The sequence below is a fragment of the Lathyrus oleraceus genome, chromosome 3 (assembly GCF_024323335.1).
Source record: "Lathyrus oleraceus cultivar Zhongwan6 chromosome 3, CAAS_Psat_ZW6_1.0, whole genome shotgun sequence".
In the NCBI taxonomy this organism is placed as follows: Eukaryota; Viridiplantae; Streptophyta; class Magnoliopsida; order Fabales; family Fabaceae; genus Lathyrus; species Lathyrus oleraceus.
The window spans coordinates 45,737,683-45,760,651 of record NC_066581.1 but is presented as its reverse complement, the minus strand read 5'-3'; the positions used below and the strand labels follow the sequence as shown (position 1 = coordinate 45,760,651).

At 43.7% G+C, this 22,969-nt stretch overlaps 1 protein-coding gene across 1 annotated transcript; it reads left to right on the top strand.

Moving 5' to 3' along the window:
* The first annotated feature begins 2,810 nt into the window (after positions 1 to 2,810).
* Positions 2,811 to 22,647, top strand: LOC127129570 (cell wall protein AWA1). The gene is made up of 3 exons (XM_051058723.1): positions 2,811 to 3,513; positions 3,566 to 3,675; positions 21,586 to 22,647. The coding sequence occupies exons 1-3, from the start codon at positions 2,811 to 2,813 to the stop codon at positions 22,645 to 22,647; spliced, it is 1,875 nt and encodes a 624-aa protein (XP_050914680.1).
* The last annotated feature ends 322 nt before the right edge of the window (positions 22,648 to 22,969 follow it).

Genomic DNA, 22,969 nt, shown 5'->3' with positions numbered 1-22,969 from the left:
TGACTTTGGTCAACAGTTGACTTTTTGGTCAACTTTGACCAAAGTCAATCCAAATTCCCTAAACCCAAAATTCACCCATAATTGTCCATTGAATATCCATTTACAAAGAAATCATAAAGAAAACACATTTTGACCATTTGTTGACTTCGGCCAATAATTGACTTTTGCCTTTTGTCATTCCAAAATTCCTTCAAACTTGTGCAAATCACTTGGTGCATACCTTGTCCAACCATCCACACCAAGTCATAACCAAGAAACTTCAAAGGGGTGTGCCTCCTTTTCCAGGTTCGCAAGAGACAAAGGATAGAAAAAAGTTCTGGAACAAGCACTGTTCCAGCTATTGCCAATGGGCCTACAACTGTATCATCTGGAATTACTAATTCAGCCCCTTCATCTACTGTAAATGTAGATAGAATTAGTCCATCGGATGGTGGTAATGTTACTGTCGGTAAGGATTTTCCTTCTGATAGTTCAGACAAAGGTGTAAAAGTTGTTGCTGAAAGAGAGTCAATGCCTTCCATCAGTGACGGGTTAGGGACTAGACCGTCGTCGTCATCAGCTGTCTGCTTCTCTTCTTCAGACCCAGTACTGGTTCCATCGAATGATTCACGTTTTCCTGGTGCTGTTGGTGCAATTAAGCGGGAAGTGGGAGGCCAACGTCCTCCTACGGAATTAAATGTGGCCAACACTTCTGAGAACAAGTCTTCTGCTTCTGAGACTGGTAGCTCTTTTCAAGGAAAGAATCAAAGAAAATCACCAGCAGTGGCAAAGAACCATGTTCCTGAGGTGCCATCTTCATCAACAGTAATACATGGGACCACCTCAGTTAGCCGCCCTTCATCCAATAACAACAACCGATCACAACAGATAAGCGGCCTTCGGAAAGCTGATTCTATTAAGGAGTGGAAACCAAAGCCAACACATTCAATTAACCAGGTTTCCGGACCAGCTAGCGTATCTGAGTCTTCCGTTGTCTCAGCTGAAGCTACCATACAGTTGCCGTCTGTGTCTAAGGTCCTTGATTCGGAGGAAGCTGCTTCTGAACTGCAGAAGAAGCTTGAGAATTTACACGTTCCACCGCGTCAACATGTCATTCTTCCAAACCATATTCTGGTTCCTGACAGATGGATGGAGTCAAGGCCATGGGAAGGGCAAAACACAAAGGATGAAAAATATCATCCTGTTGCCGGAACTGTATTTAATCAGTTGATGAACTTCAACACACTTCATCATTATATGACTGATCTTGCAAGAAAGTACAAGACATACAGGTTGCTTAGCCCTTGCAGAATGCAGCAAAACTTGCAAATATTGTGTCTGAAGCTGCAATGTCCAATACTAAGTTAGAAATTCAAGATCTTTTCATGAAATCAACACTGGATTCAATTTTCAAAGTTGCATTTGGAACGGAACTTGACAGCATGTGTGGAACAAATGAAGAGGGGAATAGTTTGAGATTTGGAAGCTTTTGATGGCTTCTACTATGGCTGATACTAGTGAAACGTGGATTGATCGTCTTCAATTTTCCTCACTATTTTGGCCTCCACCACGAGATGGTCAGCAAATGAAGGATCAAATTGCTGCATATGTTGAGTACTTGATTCAGTTTACATCAGAGCAATTTGTCGACGATATTGCTGAGTTGATCCGCAACCCTTACCCGTAGAAAGATTAGTGGATCCAGTAGCAGGTTGTCATATTCACCATCCATGGATTTACGATCTTGTGGAGCTTGCACGAAGTTTTTGTCTGACAAATCAGCATGGAGCAACCAGAAGTTTGTTGCCAACAGTGATTTCTCTTTTGTAGTCGTACTAATATGCGGTCACACATTTCATGCAGAATGCTTAGAGACTATGACTGCAGAAGCAGATAAGTATGATCCATCGTGTCCAATTTGTATGGTTGGTGATAAGCACTTTTCAAAGTTGTCCAGAAAAAGTTTTCGGGCTGAAGCAGAGATGAAGGCCAAGAACCACAAGATGTCCATCCACCTAATTCTGAAATATTTTCCAGTCACCATGTGCAGCCACCAGAGGACCTTTTGACAGGAAATCCAATTGATAAGTTCCTTGATGATCCTAATCTATGTGAAGATAAACTATCTGAGGAGGCCAGGTCTGAAGGATTCTTTGAAACTATAACTAAGACCATGTTTCCTGATGTGGGAGGTCTTGGACAGTATAACACAACACTATTGAGCACAAATAAAACGTGAGAACATTTTACGGCAACAAACTACATTATGCGGGATGCTCATAGTACGGTGAACCAACATTCGGCATAATTTCATCTGGGGTGAAATTCACTTTTAGAGCATTAACCTTAGTTGAGAGATTAATTGCCTTCGCTCTTGACTGACCGACATCGAAGTGTAACTTAACCAAGTGAATTGTTGGCATTATTTCCTGAGTTGAAACCGTTACTGTACGATTACAGCCGCTGCTTTACGCCTTGGAGGAATAATAGGTTTTGATACTGCGTCCATAATCCATAGGCCCTGCTGGTTTGTATCAGTGATTTTGATAACCCAAGAATTCTTCCTGCTGTTAAGAGTGCACTGTTGGATTTGCATGTCAGATATGCTTCATGTACCGCTATGATCTTGGTGAGCTGAAAATGATTTCTGAAATTGTTGTCTGGAATGCTTGGAGTTTTTCATTTTTCTTTATGACTCGCAACATCCGCATCAGCCCATCATCAGTGATATCACTCTGTATCATCCTCTCCAGACGACTTGGGGTTATTAGAAGTAGAAAATGTTTTCTTACAACAGATGATGAATTCAGATGCAGCTTCTGAGTACTCCCATGGAGAAAGAAACAAGAAGCTCCACTATGGTAGATAAAATTTCTCCTGGTTCTGATGTCATTGCACATGAAAGTCCCTCAACATTATCTATGGTATTGCCATCCACAAGTTTTATGAAAGTTGGTGAAGGGCCTAAGGCTGATGAGAAGTTTGAGGTGTCACCTATCTCTGGTCCAAACAACAATGCAGCTACATTTGCAATTACAACAGTAACAGGTTTCGGTTCTGACAAGCCTGCTTTACCAAATGGGTCAATTTCTAATCCTTCTTTGTTTAATTTGGAGAATAAGATTATTTCGTCAGCAGAGATATCAACTTCTGTTACTTCATCAAAGGAGACAGCCAAATCAGCTCTGGTATTTGGTTTGGAGAAAGCTGTTCCCTCAAAGGAGGGTGGTCCTGATGCTCCACCCGTGAATTTTGACACCAATCAAAATGTTTTCAAGGTTCCTCCAATCCCATTTACTACTTCATCCATAGTTGGTGGTGAATCTTCTCTGAAGTTTGGTGCTTCTTTTGACTCTCAGTCGGGAGGCTCCATCAGCTTCACCACTGTTGCTGGTTCGACTGGTTCTATGCAGAAAGTTCGTGAAACTGATGGTGGTGATGCTGAGACTAACACAAATACTGGCTTTTCTGTTAGGACAGCAGAACTAGCGGTTTCATCTGCAGCACCTGCATCATTATCGACACCACCAAACAGTATATTCAAATTTGGACAGTTCAAATCAAAATAGTGGATCCTTTGTTTCAGGCCCTTCATTCTCTTCTTCCTTTCCATCTCCCGTATCAAGTAACTTTAGCAACAGTAGCTCGTCTCTTTCAGCAATCGGTGGCATTAGTGCTACTACTGCTTCCACTGGAGTTAGCAGGGCGACTTCCTCCACCCCAGTGATGACCACTTCCACATCAACATGGCTCAATGCATGGCTTCAAGCCATTCCATGTCAGAACCTGCAAAGTAGCAATAATCAGCAGCAGGGCAATGCAAGGCCAATTCGACAAGGTTGCAGCAAACCATGCTCACCATTCTTTTACTGCGGTAAAAAAAATAAGGGGGGAACACATTAATCAGTCAAATTGCAAAATCCAAAGTGCAAAATCATTAACCAACAGTCAGAGGGCAAAGTCCAAAAACATCCCAAATTGGTATGAGGTCAAAGCAGAGAGGAAAGTTTATGAAGGATACCTTTTCTTGAATCTAACATGGATAGAGTAATTATGTGTCTGAGCATCCAAAATGCTTTGCAGAAACACTCCTTTTGAACAGCAAGGACCCCATTTGTAACCCTAATTCACAGAATATAAAGAGGAGAGGCAAATTAGTAAAAAAAACCCTAGAGAACAACAAAGAACTGGGAGGCGAAATCTGAGGAGAGACCCTAAAAATCCCAAGATTGATTACCTGGAGGCCAGCATCTGTACGTTCTTCACCGCCACCACTGCGACATTTGTAAGGACTTTTCTTTCTTTCTCTCTATTTTTCTCCTAGCTTGTTGTCTGAAAATATTTGTGAAAGTTGAGAGGGTTTGGTTCGTTGGGTTTTGAGAAGTAAGAGGGTTTCGTTGATGAGCGGCGTCATAAGAGGGACGAGAAGTGCGAGTTCGCCATTGCTAGCTAAGGTTGAGTTCGCAAGGTGAGAGGGAGTGAGGAAGACGATGCTTCTGCTGTTTCCATTTCTTTTTTCTTTTTTTTTTTTTTCTTGATTTTTAATTATTTCTTTTTTAATTTAATTTATTTTGTTCTTTTTAATAAAAAATCAGAAATGTTTATATGTTCTTATTTTCTTTTATTATTATTATTTATTTATTTTTTATTATTATTTTTTATTTAGCTTAATTTATTTTTAACAGAGATAATAAAAAACCATAAAAATGTTTGTTTTGTTTTTTTTTTATTTTGTTTTAAATCTGTTAGCCCAGTTCATATATTTATGATAGTATCTTAGTAGCAAATATTGTTGAGTGGTCTGGTGGAGAAGGGCAGTGTGCATTTTCTTGAGTGGGGTGGGTTCAATACTCATGAGTGGTGTTTTTTAGCATTTTATTTCTTTTAGTTATATTATTTTTCTTTTAGTATTTTTTATTCTTTTAGTATTTTGTTAATATCTTTTTTATGTTTATTATAATTTCATTTGTTAGTAATGCATAGTTCAAAAACCATTTTTTAAAAAAATTATAAAAAAAATCATACTTTCTCGATTTAATATCGAGCCCATTTTTTACACCCTTGTAAGTCGATTGCTTTTTAAGCATCGCCATCAACCTCACATAGCTTACTCTTGGGCTTTCTTACAATGAGACATGTCCCTTGCACTTACACCCATACGTTGTTTAATGCTCATTCATTTCATTTCTTTGATTATTTGATTTGATTATATACTTGTTTATATCTTACTTGTTTGATTAACTGTTGCCTACTTGTATGATGTATGAGGCATATATTTATATTGTTTGATTGCCATGACAACCCCCATTCATAACAAATGTATCCCTCTCCCATGAAATGTATAATATTTATTCTTTCATTCTTTATTCACCTGTTAATACAAGAATTAAAATGAACATTCGATAACCATTTCAAAACAAGATCAAAACCTCGATCCAACGTCGAGTAATCATTTTTCAAAACCGAACAGAACCAGCACGTATTCATCCCCCCTTTTGTAAGTCGATTGCTTTATGCATCGCCATCAACCTTGTAAGTCGATTGCTTTATGCATCGCCATCAACCTTGTAAGTCGATTGCTTCATGCATCGCCATCTACCCTTATCCCTACACACTTCTCCTCGCTCCATTCGTCGATTCTTGTTCCGATTAGGTAGCACCCATTAGATAGAACCCTTTGTATGATAACATAGGTAGAATTCCCATATTCTTTGCATGCTAACCTTAGGTAGATATTCCCATTTGTAAATCCTAAACACTTAAGTACATATTGCATGACAACACTAGGGCAGAGCTTCCCCATTTCTTTTAGACCTCTCCGAGCGTCTCCGATCTCGTGGCATGTAGTCCGTTCTATTGCAAAGAGGTAACTGCCTAAGACTCGATTCAGCGAGCTGCGACACCTACTGCTAGGACGCGAATACATCGCCCACTCTCCTTTGACACAACTGGTGTCCTCCTTTGTAAGTCCGTGTTCAGATGGCAACCCCCCTATGTAGGGGAACTACATCGCCCTGATCCTTGTTCCAGACGAGGTATGTAGGCAGGTGGTCGTGCGAGACCACTCCGGGCACCTTTCTTTTTCTTTTTGTGTGTGTTTTGGTTCGGATGCTGATGTAAGTCCAGTGATTGGCAGTCGGGCTCCACGTTTGCCCTTTTGTGTGTGTTTTGGTTCGGATGCTGATGTAAGTCCAGTGATTGGCAGTCGGGCTCCATGTTTGCCACCTTTTTGTGTGTAGGTGTCTTGTTTTGTTTGGCGTGCGTGAGCCGAACTACGGCAACTCTGATTCTCATGTTCAGATGAGATACGTAGGCACAAGATGCGATGTCTTGCCGAGTTTGACTAACAACTAACAACTAATCCTTGTTTCCTTGCGCCCTCGTTGCGATCCTTTCTCTCGCCCTCGTTGCGATCGAGACCTTCCCTTTCTCTTGCCCTAGTTGCAATCGAGACCTTTGTTCCCGTAGTTAGCTGAACTACGTTTTGCTCTGATTCTCATTCCCGATGAGATACGTAGGCATAAGGCGCGATGTCTTAGCGAGCACACTTATCCTTAACCCATAGGTAGCCGAGCTACGAAGACTCTGATTCTCATACTCATATGAGATACGTATGCAGTGGATGCGACATCTGTGCGAGTCATTTTCTTTGACCCTTTTTTTTAGTAAATAGTACATTAGATAAACGCACACCCTTTAGACAAGAAACAACAAGAGTGGATCCCGTAGAGTACTACGGATGCGTAGGGGTGCTAATACCTTCCCTTCGCATAATCGACTCCCGAACCCAAGATTTGGATGCGAGACCTTGTCTTTTCCTTTCCTTTCTCCAGGTTTACTTCGAGCGTTTCCTTTCCCTCCTTTGGGATAAATAACGCACGGTGGCGACTCTTCTGTCATTTCTTTCTCGCCGGTTGTTTTTTTCGCAGACCGTATTTTTCGGGTTGCGACAGCTGGCGACTCTGCTGGGGATGTGGTTTCCCTAAGCGAGTCCCTCCTAGCTTTTGTAGTTTTCTTGTTTGTTGGGTGTTTATTCTTTTGTACAGTTATTTATTTTCAGCATTTACCTGCTTTACCTTATTGCATTCATGTACATATGCTTGCTGTATCTGTGGGTTGTTTGTTTGTTGGGTTGGGACTGTTCTACGAGAGATAAGCCCACTACCCAGGCTTGAGTGTACACATAGGTGTTAGAGTGGATAGTCATGAGGCTTGCGTGGTATGTTGCTACGTTAAGTCGTTCATGAGACCCACATTCCAGACGAGGTTTCTTTTGGATATATTTTGTCCTATGGGTGTTCCATAACGACAGATATTCCTTTAGAAATCATCGACTCTGGTGACCATTTCCCGAGAACTCAGTCGAGGCCTCTCCTCCGAGACGTGATTATGTTAGCTCTGGTGGGCGCATTCTCGTTGATCAATCCGAGGACCCCGAGACTGGGAACTTGCTTTAGGATGTCCTGTTGAGGGGAGTCAGTAGAGGTCTTTTATCCCGTAATAATGCCAAACCTTCAGTGGTAAACGTATTATTCTCGACTGAAGGGATGAAGCTGACAAACTTCTGTTCTTAGAACCTACCGGTGAGGGGCGGGCTAAATTCAGGGAACCTTAACCTCCAACCAACCCGGTTTTCTGGAGCAGAGTTTTGGGTTTTGTGTTATATTCTTCAGTGGTTTTCTCTTCAGACAGTGCAACCCGACAGATGTTCAAGCAGATACAGCAATCTTGGTTTCCATGTCACTGCATTGCATCACATCATTTTGCATTCATATCATTTAACACATGTTTATCCATTTCTAGGGGGTTTACATCTTCTTCTTGATTCCGGTCGGGGTTTTCTGGTTCTCCTGAGATGGATATTGGCAGAAAGAGACACGTCGCTTACAAGTTTCCAGTGGTTTGTTTGGAGCCTATTCAACAACTGATGAAGTCAATGGATCACGATTCTCTAGAAGGATTCCGGAAAGATTACGGTTTGATTCTAAGCTTCGTCACGGTTCTCTCCAAAGATCAACACGATGCTCTCTTTACACTGCTGCAGTTCTATGACCCTCCATTGAGGTGTTTCACATTCCCGGATTATATTTTGGTCCCTACTTTGGAGGAGATTTCCAGTTTTCTCAGAGTTCCTATTAAGTCACAGTTGTTATTCTACAGTTCTGAGCTTATACCCGATCTCAGCATGGTTGCTTCGGCCACATATTTGGGGAAATCAGTCTTGAAGGCTAATATGTGTCAGAAGGGAGGAGTCAGCGGTTTTCATTTGAGTTTCTTACTGGGAGAGGCAAAGAAGAAGCTTGAAGATGGTGACCAGAGGGGTTTCAATGCTGTGTTGGCTCTCTGTGTGTATGGGATTGTCCTGTTCCCTAATGTTGCAAAATTTGTGGACATAGACGCAATACGCCTCTTCGTGTTGGGAAATCCAGTGCCGACCTTGTTGGGAGATTTCCTTCATTCGGTGCATCACAGGAATGAGAATAGAAAGGGAGGATTGTTGAATTGTTGTGCGCCTTTGTTTTATAAGTGGTTCAGTTCTCACCTACCCAAATCAGGAGCGTTCGTTGATGTCGAGGACTCGTTAAGTTGGTCGAAGAGATTGATGGGGTTGAGGGCTGAAGATATTTCTTGGTGGTCTGACAGGAGTTTGCTTCGGGCAGATATTATTCACAGTTGTGGGAATTTCCCAAATGTACCGTTGGTAGGAAGAAGAGGAGGAATCAACTATAATCCTTCTCTAGCAGTTAGACAGTTTGGATATGCTTTAAGAACTCCGCCTTTGGAAAAGGACGTGGAAGAATCACTGTTTTTCCATTCTTCGCCTGATTTGACTGTATCCCGTAAGGCAGCTGAGGCCTGGCTCAAGGTGATCAAGAGAGGAAGAGTTGTGCTTGGAAAAGGAGATTGTAGGACGTATCCTCTGTATGAAGAGTGGCTTCAAGGAAGAGTTGAAGAGTTTGGTCTGCCATTTCCTATAGAAGAACCTTTGTATCCACCTACTCCTGCGCAGTCAGCAATGGTGAGCCGAGAGGAGTATGGCAAATTGAAGAATGCCATGGAGGGACTTCAAACCGAGAACTCAGAGTTAAGTGCGAAGTTGCAAGACTGTATGCATCAATTCCATGAGGCAGAATATCAGAAGGGGGAAGCCGTCAGATTGCAAGGGGAAGCAGAAAGGAAATTAGCTGTGGAGGTGGACTTCTTCAGGAAGACAGACAAGGCCTTGGGATCATCCAGTTCTGAGTTGAAGCGAGTCAAGCAACAATTAATGGATGCTTATGGTAAATTGGCAGGGTGGCAAGAGCGATGGGATGCATTTTCAAATTCTCGGAAGGCAAATGAGGAGGAGATGGTGACCGAACTGACTGGTCAGATGGAGAAATTGAAGACTTTGTTGAAAGAGAAGAACCATGAGCTTCTGTGTGCTCGTTCTACCAATGGTTACATCACCGATCAACTCAATGAGGCTCGAGGACAGATTGAAGAACTTAAGGTGTTGGTAGGTTTGAAGAAATCCAGACTTGAAGAGGTATTCGGAGAGGATGATGGGAATTACTACAGAGAGCACATCAACGAGATGGATGGAGTTATTCACCAGAGGAATCTGCTTATCCGGCGTTTGACAGAATCTCCAAATCATCCCGACACGATAGCATTACTGGCTGAAGTGAGGAGTAGTCCTTATGGTTTGTACACAGGAGGCTGAGTCCTGATTTCTGTTCCTCCCTTTACTTTTGCTTTATTACTGTGTAGTGATGATCCACAGGCTTGTTGTGGAAATCCTCTTTTGATGTACTATCGGCTAAGGCCATTCTCTTTGATTTTATCTATATGAAGACCTTCTCTCTATTGCATCTTGATCTCCGAAGTTTATCTATGGCTCGATTTTCTCGTGAGACTGGAATCAAGGGGGTAGAATACCTTTTTGAAGTGATAAACATGTCATTGCATTAACATTTCATTTTTGCATATTCTTGCATAACAGGTGTTGCCGCGGTGTTCTCATATTATTTGGTGTTCCATCAGCAGGATAGCCGATTCAGGAGTTCACCGGTACGGTACCCGCAGAAACCAGCAAAGAGCAATGGAGAATCTACAAGCAGAGCTCGCAGAGATGAGGGTCCGCATGAACCAGTTCATGGACGTGGTCCAGGGAGTAGCGCAGGGACAGCAAGAGATTAGACAAATGATACAAAGGAATCCTGCAACTACTCAACCAGAGGTCGTGACTGATCCTCCAAATGCAGAGGTTAATGGACCGGGGCCTATCCCAATCCCACATAACAACCCTGATCAACAACCCATCCACGATGATCAAGATGATCAGTTCTTGCTGCCAGAAGACTTTGGCATGGGCCATGGCATGGATCCCATGTTCAGGAGATTAGAGGAGAGGCTGAAGGCGGTAGAAGGACAAAACCCCCTGGGGGTAGATGTTTCTGACTTGGGATTGGTCCCAGGCGTGAGGGTCCCACCAAAGTTCAAAGTCCCAATCTTTGACAAGTACAATGGCAGCTCTTGCCCGAAGACCCACGTGCAAGCCTACTTCCGGAAGATGGTTGCGTACTCTGATGACGAGAAGCTACTCATGTATTTCTTCCAGGACAGCCTAGCTGGGGCATCCCTGGAATGGTACATGAGATTGGATAGGGCCCATATCCGTTGCTGGAGGGATTTGGCGGAGGCTTTTGTGAAGCAATACCAGTATAATGCAGACATGGCCCCAGACAGAACTCAACTCCAGAACCTGTCTCTTAAAAGCAATGAGTGCTTCAGGGAATACGCTCAACGCTGGAGGGAGACAGCTTCCCGTGTTCAACCTCCCATGTTGGAAAAGGAGATGGCCAACATGTTCATGAATACGTTGCCTGGACCTTACCTTGAGCGTCTGGTGGGGTGCAATGCCTCTAACTTTGCTGATGTGGTCTCTACGGGAGAGAGGGTAGAGAATTACCTGAAGACCTACAAGAGCTACAATGGAGGTGGATCTTCATCAGGAGTAAAGAAGCCATTTATGGGAGGACAGAAGCAGAGGGAAGGGGGTGTGAATTCTGCATCTTCATATCAAAACAGGGATAACCGGAGGAATAATTTTCAAAACTATCATCAGCAACCGTATGTTGCGGCTGTGACTATTCCGGCTGCAGCACCACTACAACAACAACAACAACCGCAGCGTCAACAGAATCAATACCAACAACAGCAACCACAACGTCAGCAAGCTCAGTATCAACAACAACAACAACCAGGTAACAGACCCATCTATCAACAGAGGCAGAGGATGATGGACCGGCGTTTCGACACTCTTCCAATGTCGTGCGCTCAACTGCTTGCCAATCTTCAACAGCTACAACTGGTGCAGCTACGCACTCTGGCTCCTCCTGTGGGTAGACTTCCGGTGGGATACGATGCCAACGCTAGGTGTAGCTTCCACTCTGGGGCACCTGGCCACAATATTGAGAACTGCAAAGCTTTTAAGCACGTAGTTCAGGACCTCATTGATTCAAAGGCTATCAGCCTTGCACCGGCTCCAAATGTCGTCAATAATCCCATGCCACAGCATGGTGGTGCAAACATTAATATGCTGGAAGAAGAAGCCAAGTCCGTTAAGGATGTGTTGAAGTTGAGGACCCCGTTGTGGGAAATTAAGGAATGCTTGTTGAAGGCCGATGTCTTCCCCGGTTGTGGGAAAGGTTGTTCGGGATGCGCTACACAGGGTAAGGATTGCTTGAAGCTGCAACAGGGTATCCAGGTCTTGCTTGACAATGGTACCCTCCAAGTTGAAGACTTGTCTGTCAAAGAATTTGCTGAAGGGTTAGTTGAAGAGGTGTGTGAAGACGCTCTTGAAGAATTCACAGATGTTGTTCCTGCTGATTGTGTATTTCCCATTGATGTATTTAATTTTCCAAATGTTGTTGATGATATACCAAACAATGTGTCTGATTTTGATGTAACTGAACTTGATTCCGGTGTTCCGGATGTTTTTGTTTCAATGAATGAGATTCCCGAGTATGACTATGATGTCGCTACCATCACCATCTTTTACCCGACTAATCAGATCAGTGTGCCAGAAGCGCAACCAGCTCCACCAGTGCGACCGACCGCTATGACAATCACAACCCCTGGTCCTTTACCTTTCACCAGTGAAAGGGCCATTCCGTGGCATTATGGGGGGAGTGTATACACACACGATCATGGGGTGGAACGACCATTGAAGGTAGAAGAGGGTCAAAAGTCTGAACTTGAAGTTGAAGGTCCCGCAGTGGACAATGTTGGTGGAATCGGGCGATTCACCAGGAGTGGCAGACTATTCTCGCCACCCGTTACCCAAGCTGAGAGCACTGATGCCGCGGCTAAGGCCAAAGGCAAACAAGTTGTAAATGAGGGCACTTCTGCACCCCAGACTAGTTCAGAGCCTACTTTCTCGAATGATGTGGACGAGCTTTTAAGAATTATAAAGAAAAGCGACTACAAAGTAGTCGATCAGTTGATTCAGACGCCGTCTAAGATATCCATTCTCTCACTCCTGTTGTGTTCAGAGGCACACAGGGAGGCACTTCTGAAGGTCCTTAATGCTGCATATGTGCCTCAGGAGATCTCAGTAAACCAGCTAGAAGGGATCATCGCAAATGTTCATGCAAGCAACGGGCTGGGCTTTACTGATTCTGACTTAACACCAGCTGGACGCAACCATAACAAGGCTTTGCATATCTCAATGGAATGCAAAGACACAGTGTTATCTCATGTTCTGGTGGATACAGGTTCCTCTCTCAATGTGCTGCCCAAGAGAGCCCTGTCAAGGTTAGAAGTAGAAGGTTTGATCTTGAAACCTTCCGATCTCATGGTGAGAGCCTTCGATGGTTCTAAGAGGTCGGTGTTTGGAGAGGTAGAATTGCCAATTCAGATTGGATCACAAATCTTCAACACCGTATTCTATGTGATGGATATCAGTCCCTCGTACAGTTGCCTTCTGGGTCGTCCTTGGATCCACAATGCTGGGGCAGTCTCCTCAACACTACATCAGAAGATCAAGTTCCCAGTCAATGGAAGAATTGTCACCGTCTGTGGTGAGGAGGACATACTGGTAAGTAACCTGGCTACATTCAAGTATGTAGAGGTAGAAGGTGAAATTCATGAGACTCTCTGTCAGGCCTTTGAGTCAGTTCAGATCAAGGATGCAGCTCCGGTAGAAGAGGTTAAAGCAGGCGCCCCTATCTCATCTTTCAAGCAGGCGCGAGCTTTGGTGGATTCAGGTATTGCTCCCGGTTGGGGACGTTTGTTGGAGTTACCAATGAAAGATGACAAGTTTGGGATTGGGTATCAACCAGTGCTGACTTCTACAACTTCAGCACTTCAGACTCGTCAGGGCCCGATTACTTTCTCCAGTGCTGGCGTCATCCAATATGGCCAGATTTTTGCAATCAACGATGAAGATGGGGATAGTGATTGTGACATCGACAACTGGGTGCGTCCGAGGATCCCGGGTGAAGTCATCAACAATTGGTCTTCCGAGGAAATTGTCCAAGTCACTCTTCTAGAGGAGTAATTTTTCTTTGTTTATTCATGCATGTCCAAGTCTTACGTTCCGCCCAGGGAATAATGACTCATTGTAGGGCTCATCTATGTGAATACATGCATTGTTTATCATAAATGAAGGACGTCTTTTGCATTCAAATATTTTGTTCACTGTCTTTCTATTTTTACAGTTTTCAAAATTTCAAAAAAATAAAAATATTTGGCAATGTTTTGTTTAGTTTTCACTCACTGTTCACACTCATAAGCACATACCATCACTCATGCAGATGCACATCACCGGATTCTATTGATAACGATTCTGCTATGGCTCGTTTCGACTTCGAAAACCCAATCTTCCAAGCTGAAGAAGGGGGTGATGAAGACTGTGAACTCCCTGAAGAACTTGCCAGGATGTTAAAACAGGAGGAAAGGGTCATTCAACCGCATCAAGAGTCTACTGAAGTGATTAATCTTGGCACCGAGGAAGTCAAGAAAGAAATCAAGATAGGGGCTGCTTTGGAAGATGATGTAAAGAAGGGGTTGATTGAACTGTTGCAAGAGTATGTTGACGTCTTCGCTTGGTCTTATCAGGATATGCCAGGGCTTGACACAGACATCGTGGTACACCGTTTACCTCTCAAAGAGGGTTGTCCTCCGGTCAAGCAGAAGCTCAGAAGAACAAGACCAGAGATGGCTGTCAAGATAAAGGAAGAAGTCAAAAACAGTTGGATGCAGGGTTCCTAGCGGTTACCAATTATCCGCCATGGGTCGCAAACATCGTTCCAGTACCTAAGAAGGATGGAAAGGTACGGATGTGTGTCGACTACCGGGATCTGAACAGAGCCAGTCCTAAAGATGATTTCCAATTACCTCACATCGACGTTTTGGTGGATAACACGGCTCAGTTCTCGGTATTCTCCTTCATGGACGGCTTTTCTGGTTATAACCAAATCAAGATGGCACCAGAAGACATGGAGAAGACAACTTTCATAACCCCATGGGGCACCTTCTGCTATAAGGTGATGCCGTTTGGTCTGAAAAACGCTGGGGCAACATATCAACGAGCTATGGTGACTCTATTCCATGATATGATTCATCATGAAATCGAGGTTTATGTGGACGATATGATTGCCAAATCTCAGACAGAAGAAGAACATCTGGTGAATCTGCAGAAGCTGTTTGAGCGGTTAAGGAAATTCAAGCTGAGGCTTAATCCGAACAAGTGCACTTTCGGGGTGAGATCTGGAAAGTTGCTGGGTTTTATTGTTAGCGGAAAAGGGATTGAGGTAGATCCTGACAAAGTAAAAGCAATACAGGAGATGCCTGAGCCAAGGACAGAGAAGCAAGTTCGTGGTTTCTTAGGGAGGTTGAACTACATTGCAAGGTTCATCTCTCACCTAACAGCCACGTGTGAGCCAATCTTCAGATTGTTGAGGAAAGATCAGGCTATCAGGTGGAACGACGATTGTCAAAGGGCTTTTGAGAAGATAAAAGAGTATTTGCAGAATCCTCCTATCCTTATGCCTCCAGTCCCAGGGAGACCGCTGATTATGTACTTGACGGTACTCGACAATTCCATGGGTTGTGTTCTCGGTCAACACGACGAGACAGGTAGAAAGGAGCATGCCATCTACTACCTGAGTAAAAAATTCACAGACTGCGAGTCGAGATACTCAATGCTCGAAAAGACATGTTGTGCACTTGCATGGGCTGCTAAGCGATTGAGACAATACATGCTGACTCACACAACCTTACTGATCTCCAAGATGGATCCAGTCAAGTGTATATTCGAGAAGCCAGCTCTCACCGGAAGGGTTGCTCGTTGGCAAATGGTATTGACAGAGTATGATATCTAGTATACATCCCAGAAAGCCATCAAGGGGAGTATTCTGTCAGACTATCTTGCTCAACAACCGATTGAAGACTATGAGCCAATGAAGTTTGATTTTCCAGATGAAGACATCATGTTCCTCAAGATGAAAGACTGTGAAGAGCCAGTTGTTGGGGAGGGACCTGATCCAGATGAAAAGTGGACTTTAACGTTTGATGGGGCCGTCAATGCCAGAGGAAGTGGAATTGATGCTGTCATTACCACTCCGAAAGGTGCCCACATGCCTTTCACCGCTCGTCTGACTTTCGAGTGCACCAATAATGAAGCTGAGTACGAGGCCTGTATCTTGGGTATTGAGCAAGCCATTGATTTGAGAATCAAGACTCTAGACATCTTTGGAGATTCAGCTCTAGTGATCAATCAAGTGAATGGTGATTGGAATACTCTCCAGCCCACTCTGGTCCCCTACAGAGATTACACGAGAAGACTGTTGACTTTCTTCACAACAGTAAAGTTGTATCATATACCTCGTGATGAGAACCAGATGGCAGATGCTCTTGCTACTCTATCCTCCATGATTAAGGTGGTTCGGTGGAACCATGCTCCCAGGATCGATGTAATGCGCCTTGATAGGGCCGCGTATGTGTTTGCTGCTGAATTAGTAGTTGATGACAAGCCTTGGTATCACGACATCAAGTGCTTTCTGAAGAATCAAGAGTACCCTGCAGGGGCATCCAACAATGATAGAAAGACTTTGAGAAGATTGGCAGGCAGTTTCTTCTTGAATAAAGACGATGTGCTGTATAAGAGGAACTTCGACATGGTTTTGCTCAGATGCGTGGACAGACACGAGGCGGACATGTTAATGCAGGAAGTTCATGAAGGTTCCTTCGGTACTCACGCCGGCAGACATGCAATGGCTAAGAAATTGTTAAGGGCGGGTTATTACTGGATGACCATGGAATCAGATTGTTTCAAGTATGCTCGGAAGTGTCATAAATGCCAGATTTATGCTGATAAGGTGCATGTACCGCCGAATCCTCTGAATGTGATGTCTTCGCCGTGGCCGTTTGCGATGTGGGGCATTGACATGATTGGAAAGATTGAGCCGACCGCTTCCAATGGGCATCGCTTCATCCTCGTTGCCATCGACTATTTCACCAAATGGGTCGAAGCAGAATCATTCGCGAATGTCACCAGACATGTGGTTGCCCGTTTCATTAAGAAGGAAATCATTTGTCGCTATGGGATTCCCGAGAGAATCATTACGGATAATGGTTCCAATCTCAATAACAAAATGATGAAGGAGTTGTGCCAGAACTTCAGCATTCAGCATCACAATTCTTCCCCTTACCGTCCTAAGATGAATGGTGCTGTTGAGGCAGCGAATAAGAACATAAAGAAGATTGTGCAGAAGATGGTCGTTACGTACAGAGATTGGCATGAGATGCTACCCTTCGCCTTGCATGGGTACCGTACTTCAGTACGTACGTCGACCGGGGCGACCCCTTACTCCCTGGTGTATGGTATGGAAGCAGTCCTACCTGTTGAAGTGGAGATTCCTTCTCTAAGAGTCCTGTTGGATGTCAAGCTAGACAAAGCTGAATGGATTCGGACAAGGTTCAACGAGTTGAGTCTTATCGAAGAGAAGCGAATGGCAGCCATTTGTCATGGGCAGTTGTATCAGAGTCGGATGAAGAGGGCCTTTGATCAGAAAGTGCATCCTCGGTGTTTCCAAGTCGGAGATTTAGTGTTGAAAAGGATCCTTCCTCCTCAAACAGATCACAGGGGCAAGTGGACTCCTAACTATGAGGGACCTTATATTGTCACCAAAGTTTTCGATGGTGGGGCCTTAATGCTTGCAACGATGGATGGTGAAGACTTCACTTCCCCGATAAACTCAGACGCAGTTAAAAAATACTTCGCATAAAATAGACCCGCTGGACAGTAAAAGGAACAGTCCAGGCAAAAAATGGGCATCCCGACGAACCAAGAAAATGAAAAAGGTTCGGGCAAAAATTAGGGGTTAAAAATAAAAAAAGATAGTACACCCGGTAAGTTGAAAACCTGAAAAGGCAACTTAGGCAAAAATGGGTATCCCGGTGGATTGAAAACCCGAAAGGGCGATCCAGGAAAAAGTTAGGGATTAAGCGAATGACTGCGTTCTGAGTTAGTTCTGAATCTCGTCTTGTGTCGATGACTGGAAACTTTCAGAAGGGTAGGAAACAGTCCAATCACCTTTTTCAGAAGGCTGATCATCTGGAGGATCTTGAAGATGAGCGAGTCATAGCAGATTTGGAACCCAATAGAAATCCATTTCACATTGCCATTAGATTAATTTATATTTTATCTTTTGTGCAATTACCTCTTTCCAGGGATTGCTTCCTGATGTAAATGCCTATTCAGAGGCCATTCAATCAATAAAGTCATGTTATTCAGTACATCTATGTGTTCATTTTCATTTTACTGTTTTGTTTGCAAAAATGACGTCCGAATTTTTGATAAACATTGCATCATGACACATAAGGGCTTTATAGGTACATGCTCAATAAACATTTAAAATTGCTATAAATTTTAAGTGATTTGGATTGTCTATTCAGAACAGGTACACTCGGGGCATTTCCTTAAGATCCCTAGCAGTTTCTCACTACGGTGCTTCCCAAGCATGTGTTTCAGACTATTCACTCCCCAGCAGAGTTAACAGTGTCAGACTGTATATCTCCAGCGGAGTTAACAGTACCAGACTGTATATCCCCAACGGAGTTGACAATGCCAGACTGTATCTTCCCAGCAGAAGCAGCTGCTCCTCAGAGTCCGATGCCAGATCGATGTTTTCAATCCCAGATCGATTGATCTCTTGCCTGGAAGCATAACCTCGGTACCGTATCGGTGTTTGCCTCCCCCTGCTGAGTCATCTCTCGTAGATTATGGTTGCCAGAACCACTATTGATTCCCCAACAATAGGTTTACAGCGCCGTTCTCTCCCCAGTCAGAGCCTCGGTATCTCGCCATTACTAGAATACCGCGCGGCCGTTCATCTCCCCACATAGTTCATTATGCTGTGTATCTCCAACAGTAGTGCCAGGGTCCAGAAGATTATAATCATTTCCCCAACGGGATTCCTTGCTTCAGCTTGGCATTTTCCCCAGCATTTCGCATCCCTGCATGTAGAATCATATTGCATTGCATCCTCCCAAATCGCGTAGCATTTCCGTTTTCACGGAGCATTACGCCATCGTAAAATTCAAACATACGCATGCAAGCATAAAACATTCTCGGTATTCCAAGTGACAAGCCAGAAGTTTGTTTCCAGTGCTCAGACTGAAGTTTGTTCATGACTTATTATCCCCAAGCGGATCGGGTTTGGAGAAAATCATCCCCAGTAGAGATAAGAATGGGTTGCCTCCCCTAGCAGGGTAATCTCCAAGTAGTTCGGGTTCGATGGAGTGCATCCTCAGCAAGGTTTGTCTTTCCCCAGCAGGGTGGAAGTTGACGTGATTATAAGATCCTCAGCACAGTTCCTGGAGTTCCCCGGTGTTTGTCTCTGGAGGAGACGTGTGTTTATGCATTCATCATTTAGATAAGCATAGCATTTTGCATCATTAGTGCATAGCATTTCCATGATCATGGGGCATTGTGTAAAACAAAAAAAACTCATGCATCAACATTGCAAACATGTCCATTAGCCCTAGGCCGTGGTGACCAGCCGAGATTGGGTTGATGGAAAGAGTTTAGCATCGCGCCATTGGATCGGCTTCAGAATTGGGTTCATCAGCATGGTTGAGAAGTTGGTGTTTTCCCAGCAAGTGACTCCTTAGTCGAGTGGGTATCCCCAGCAGTGTTACTCCCCAATTGTTAGCGTCTTGCCAGCTTGGGTCTGTTTCCCTAGCGGATGTGGGTGTGTCTGATCTCTCCATGTAGAGCCAACCCCTTAAGCAGAAAGTGTATATCCTTTCCTGCCATTTCCCCACTGAGATACATCCTCGTGGATGACGGTTGTTTCCGTTCCCTCCCTAACGGGATGGGTTTTCCCTATTGAGTTTCTTTCCTCATTAGGATGAGTCTTGATTCAGTTTGCCTTTTTGGATCGATCCTAAATTGGCTTCTTGTTCGCTGTCTCTTGTACTTCTCTGGGGCATAAATGAATGGTTGCTCACTAACCGGCACTCATTCATCTCACCCTCAGCGGAATTTTTGGCTTCTACCAACGAACCGGTAGTTGTAAGTCCTATCTTTGTGGTTTTCTACCTACTAACTGGTAGTTGTAAAATCCCATTTCCATCCCCTAGCAGAGCTAACCCTTTGTGCTCATCCTGGTCGATGACTGGTTACTTTTCTGTGGTTTTCTGCCTACAAACCGGTAGATGTAATCCCCTCTTTGTGGTATTGATAGTCTTGTCCCCTTTGGATACTTGCTCCGAGTAAGCAACTTTATCCTCTTTTGATTGGTCGTCTTTTGCATACCTAGTCTGGTACCCCGTTGCCTTTCTTTTCGGTCGTTTACCCATTTAACAACCTACAACCCGGTTATGGATAATCTTCCATGCGAGTGTATTATCTACGTTTTGACGGCTATAGATAATATATCTCATGCACTCTTTGGTCAATCTTTCGATTGTTATCCCCAGCTTGCATCTTTGGCATGCGTGCCGGATCACGTATCACTGTTTTGTTATCTTCACCGATGCTGATAGGCGTGAAGAATTTTCCGGTGTTCAGACCGAGGCGGTATCCAGACCGAAGTGGCATTCAGGCCAGGTTTCCGATTTCCAGATCGAAGAAGTTCTCAACAGTCAGGACGAAGAACTTGTGGCATTCAGGCCAATTTTCCCGGTATCCAGACCGAAGTGGCATTCCAGGCCAGTTTTCCCGGTATCCAGACCGAAGTGGCATTCCAGGCCAGTTTTCCCGGTATCCAGACCGAAGTGGCATTCCAGGCCAGTTTTTCCGGTATCCAGACCGAAGTGGCGTCCAGGCCAGTTCCCGGTATCCAGACCGAAGTGGCATTCAGGCCAGTTTCCGATTTCCAGATCGAAGAAGTTCTCAACAATCAGGACGAAGAACTTGTGGTGTTCAGACCAGTTCCCGGTATCCAGACCAAAGTGGTATTCAGGCCAGTTTTCCCGGTATCCAGACCGAAGTGGCATTCAGGCCAGTTTTCCCGGTATCCAGACCGAAGTGGCATTCAGGCCAGTTTCCGATTTCCAGATCGAAGTGGTGTTCAGACCAGATTTCCGGTGATCAGACCAACATTGATACTCTCATATTCCGATGCTTAGTGCGGCGTTCAGGCCATGGGTATTCCTGTGTTACCATTTATTTTGGTATTCAGGTCAACTTCCTGTTTCGGTACTCAGACCGATTTTCACCGTACCAGATGGATTCTTCTTTTGAGATTGCTTCTTTGACGATGCTGACAGGCATTGTTTCATAGGGATTCATGATCAAAATCCGGGTCTCCTTAGTATTTAACCATCTCCCACTACGATCATGTGAAGAACATCCTGCTTCGTATTCTCTAGTTGAAGACGCTTAAATAGGGGCAACTGTCATACCCCGATTTTGGTCCTGAATTTTTTTATGTTTTTGTTTAGCATGCTTGGCCTAACCTTACTTTGGTTTTTATATGAGGATTGGTCTTGGTCCAAAGGCATGGTGTTGTGCATGTGAGTGTGGATGTATCTATGGTCTGGGTCATCTGAACAACCAAGTTTCTTGTGTTTCAAGCCACTTGCTGGTCATATTATTGGTTCATGGATACTATGTCAAATCCTAACCTTATGGTCTTATTTCATGGTTTTGTTCATACACATTATCAGTCAAGTTATTTTCTTTTCAAGAGTCAAACATTCAAGTTATGATTAAACCAATTGTGAAACAAACTTCAAACCATTTTGTTAATCCATTTCAATTTTATTTCATTACATTTGATTCCATACAAAAAATACACAAAAATTGACACTTTGACCAATTGTTGACTTTGGTCAACAGTTGACTTTTTGGTCAACTTTGACCAAAGTCAATCCAAATTCCCTAAACCCAAAATTCACCCATAATTGTCCATTGAATATCCATTTACAAAGAAATCATAAAGAAAACACATTTTGACCATTTGTTGACTTCGGCCAATAATTGACTTTTGCCTTTTGTCATTCCAAAATTCCTTCAAACTTGTGCAAATCACTTGGTGCATACCTTGTCCAACCATCCACACCAAGTCATAACCAAGAAACTTCAAAGGGGTGTGCCTCCTTTTCCAGGTTCGCAAGAGACAAAGGCTAGAAAAAAGTTCTGGAACAAGCACTGTTCCAGCTATTGCCAATGGGCCTACAACTGTATCATCTGGAATTACTAATTCAGCCCCTTCATCTACTGTAAATGTAGATAGAATTAGTCCATCGGATGGTGGTAATGTTACTGTCGGTAAGGATTTTCCTTCTGATAGTTCAGACAAAGGTGTAAAAGTTGTTGCTGAAAGAGAGTCAATGCCTTCCATCAGTGACGGGTTAGGAACTAGACCGTCGTCGTCATCAGCTGTCTGCTTCTCTTCTTCAGACCCAGTACTGGTTCCATCGAATGATTCACGTTTTCCTGGTGCTGTTGGTGCAATTAAGCGGGAAGTGGGAGGCCAACGTCCTCCTACGGAATTAAATGTGGCCAACACTTCTGAGAACAAGTCTTCTGCTTCTGAGACTGGTAGCTCTTTTCAAGGAAAGAATCAAAGAAAATCACCAGCAGTGGCAAAGAACCATGTTCCTGAGGTGCCATCTTCATCAACAGTAATACATGGGACCACCTCAGTTAGCCGCCCTTCATCCAATAACAACAACCGATCACAACAGATAAGCGGCCTTCGGAAAGCTGATTCTATTAAGGAGTGGAAACCAAAGCCAACACATTCAATTAACCAGGTTTCCGGACCAGCTAGCGTATCTGAGTCTTCCGTTGTCTCAGCTGAAGCTACCATACAGTTGCCGTCTGTGTCTAAGGTCCTTGATTCGGAGGAAGCTGCTTCTGAACTGCAGAAGAAGCTTGAGAATTTACACGTTCCACCGCGTCAACATGTCATTCTTCCAAACCATATTCTGGTTCCTGACAGATGGATGGAGTCAAGGCCATGGGAAGGGCAAAACACAAAGGATGAAAAATATCATCCTGTTGCCGGAACTGTATTTAATCAGTTGATGAACTTCAACACACTTCATCATTATATGACTGATCTTGCAAGAAAGTACAAGACATACAGGTTGCTTAGCCCTTGCAGAATGCAGCAAAACTTGCAAATATTGTGTCTGAAGCTGCAATGTCCAATACTAAGTTAGAAATTCAAGATCTTTTCATGAAATCAACACTGGATTCAATTTTCAAAGTTGCATTTGGAACGGAACTTGACAGCATGTGTGGAACAAATGAAGAGGGGAATAGTTTGAGATTTGGAAGCTTTTGATGGCTTCTACTATGGCTGATACTAGTGAAACGTGGATTGATCGTCTTCAATTTTCCTCACTATTTTGGCCTCCACCACGAGATGGTCAGCAAATGAAGGATCAAATTGCTGCATATGTTGAGTACTTGATTCAGTTTACATCAGAGCAATTTGTCGACGATATTGCTGAGTTGATCCGCAACCCTTACCCGTAGAAA

What these genes read in the sequence shown, in the direction of transcription:
- LOC127129570 (XM_051058723.1), top strand. Translation starts at nt 2,811, where the DNA reads ATGGAGAAAGAAACAAGAAGCTCCACTATGGTAGATAAAATTTCTCCT. An exon ending in ATTATCGACACCACCAAACA is followed by an intron (nt 3,514 to 3,565) that starts GTATATTCAAAT and finishes CCTTTGTTTCAG; the next exon opens with GCCCTTCATTCTCTTCTTCC. An exon ending in CTACTACTGCTTCCACTGGA is followed by an intron (nt 3,676 to 21,585) that starts GTTAGCAGGGCG and finishes CTCCTTTTCCAG; the next exon opens with GTTCGCAAGAGACAAAGGCT.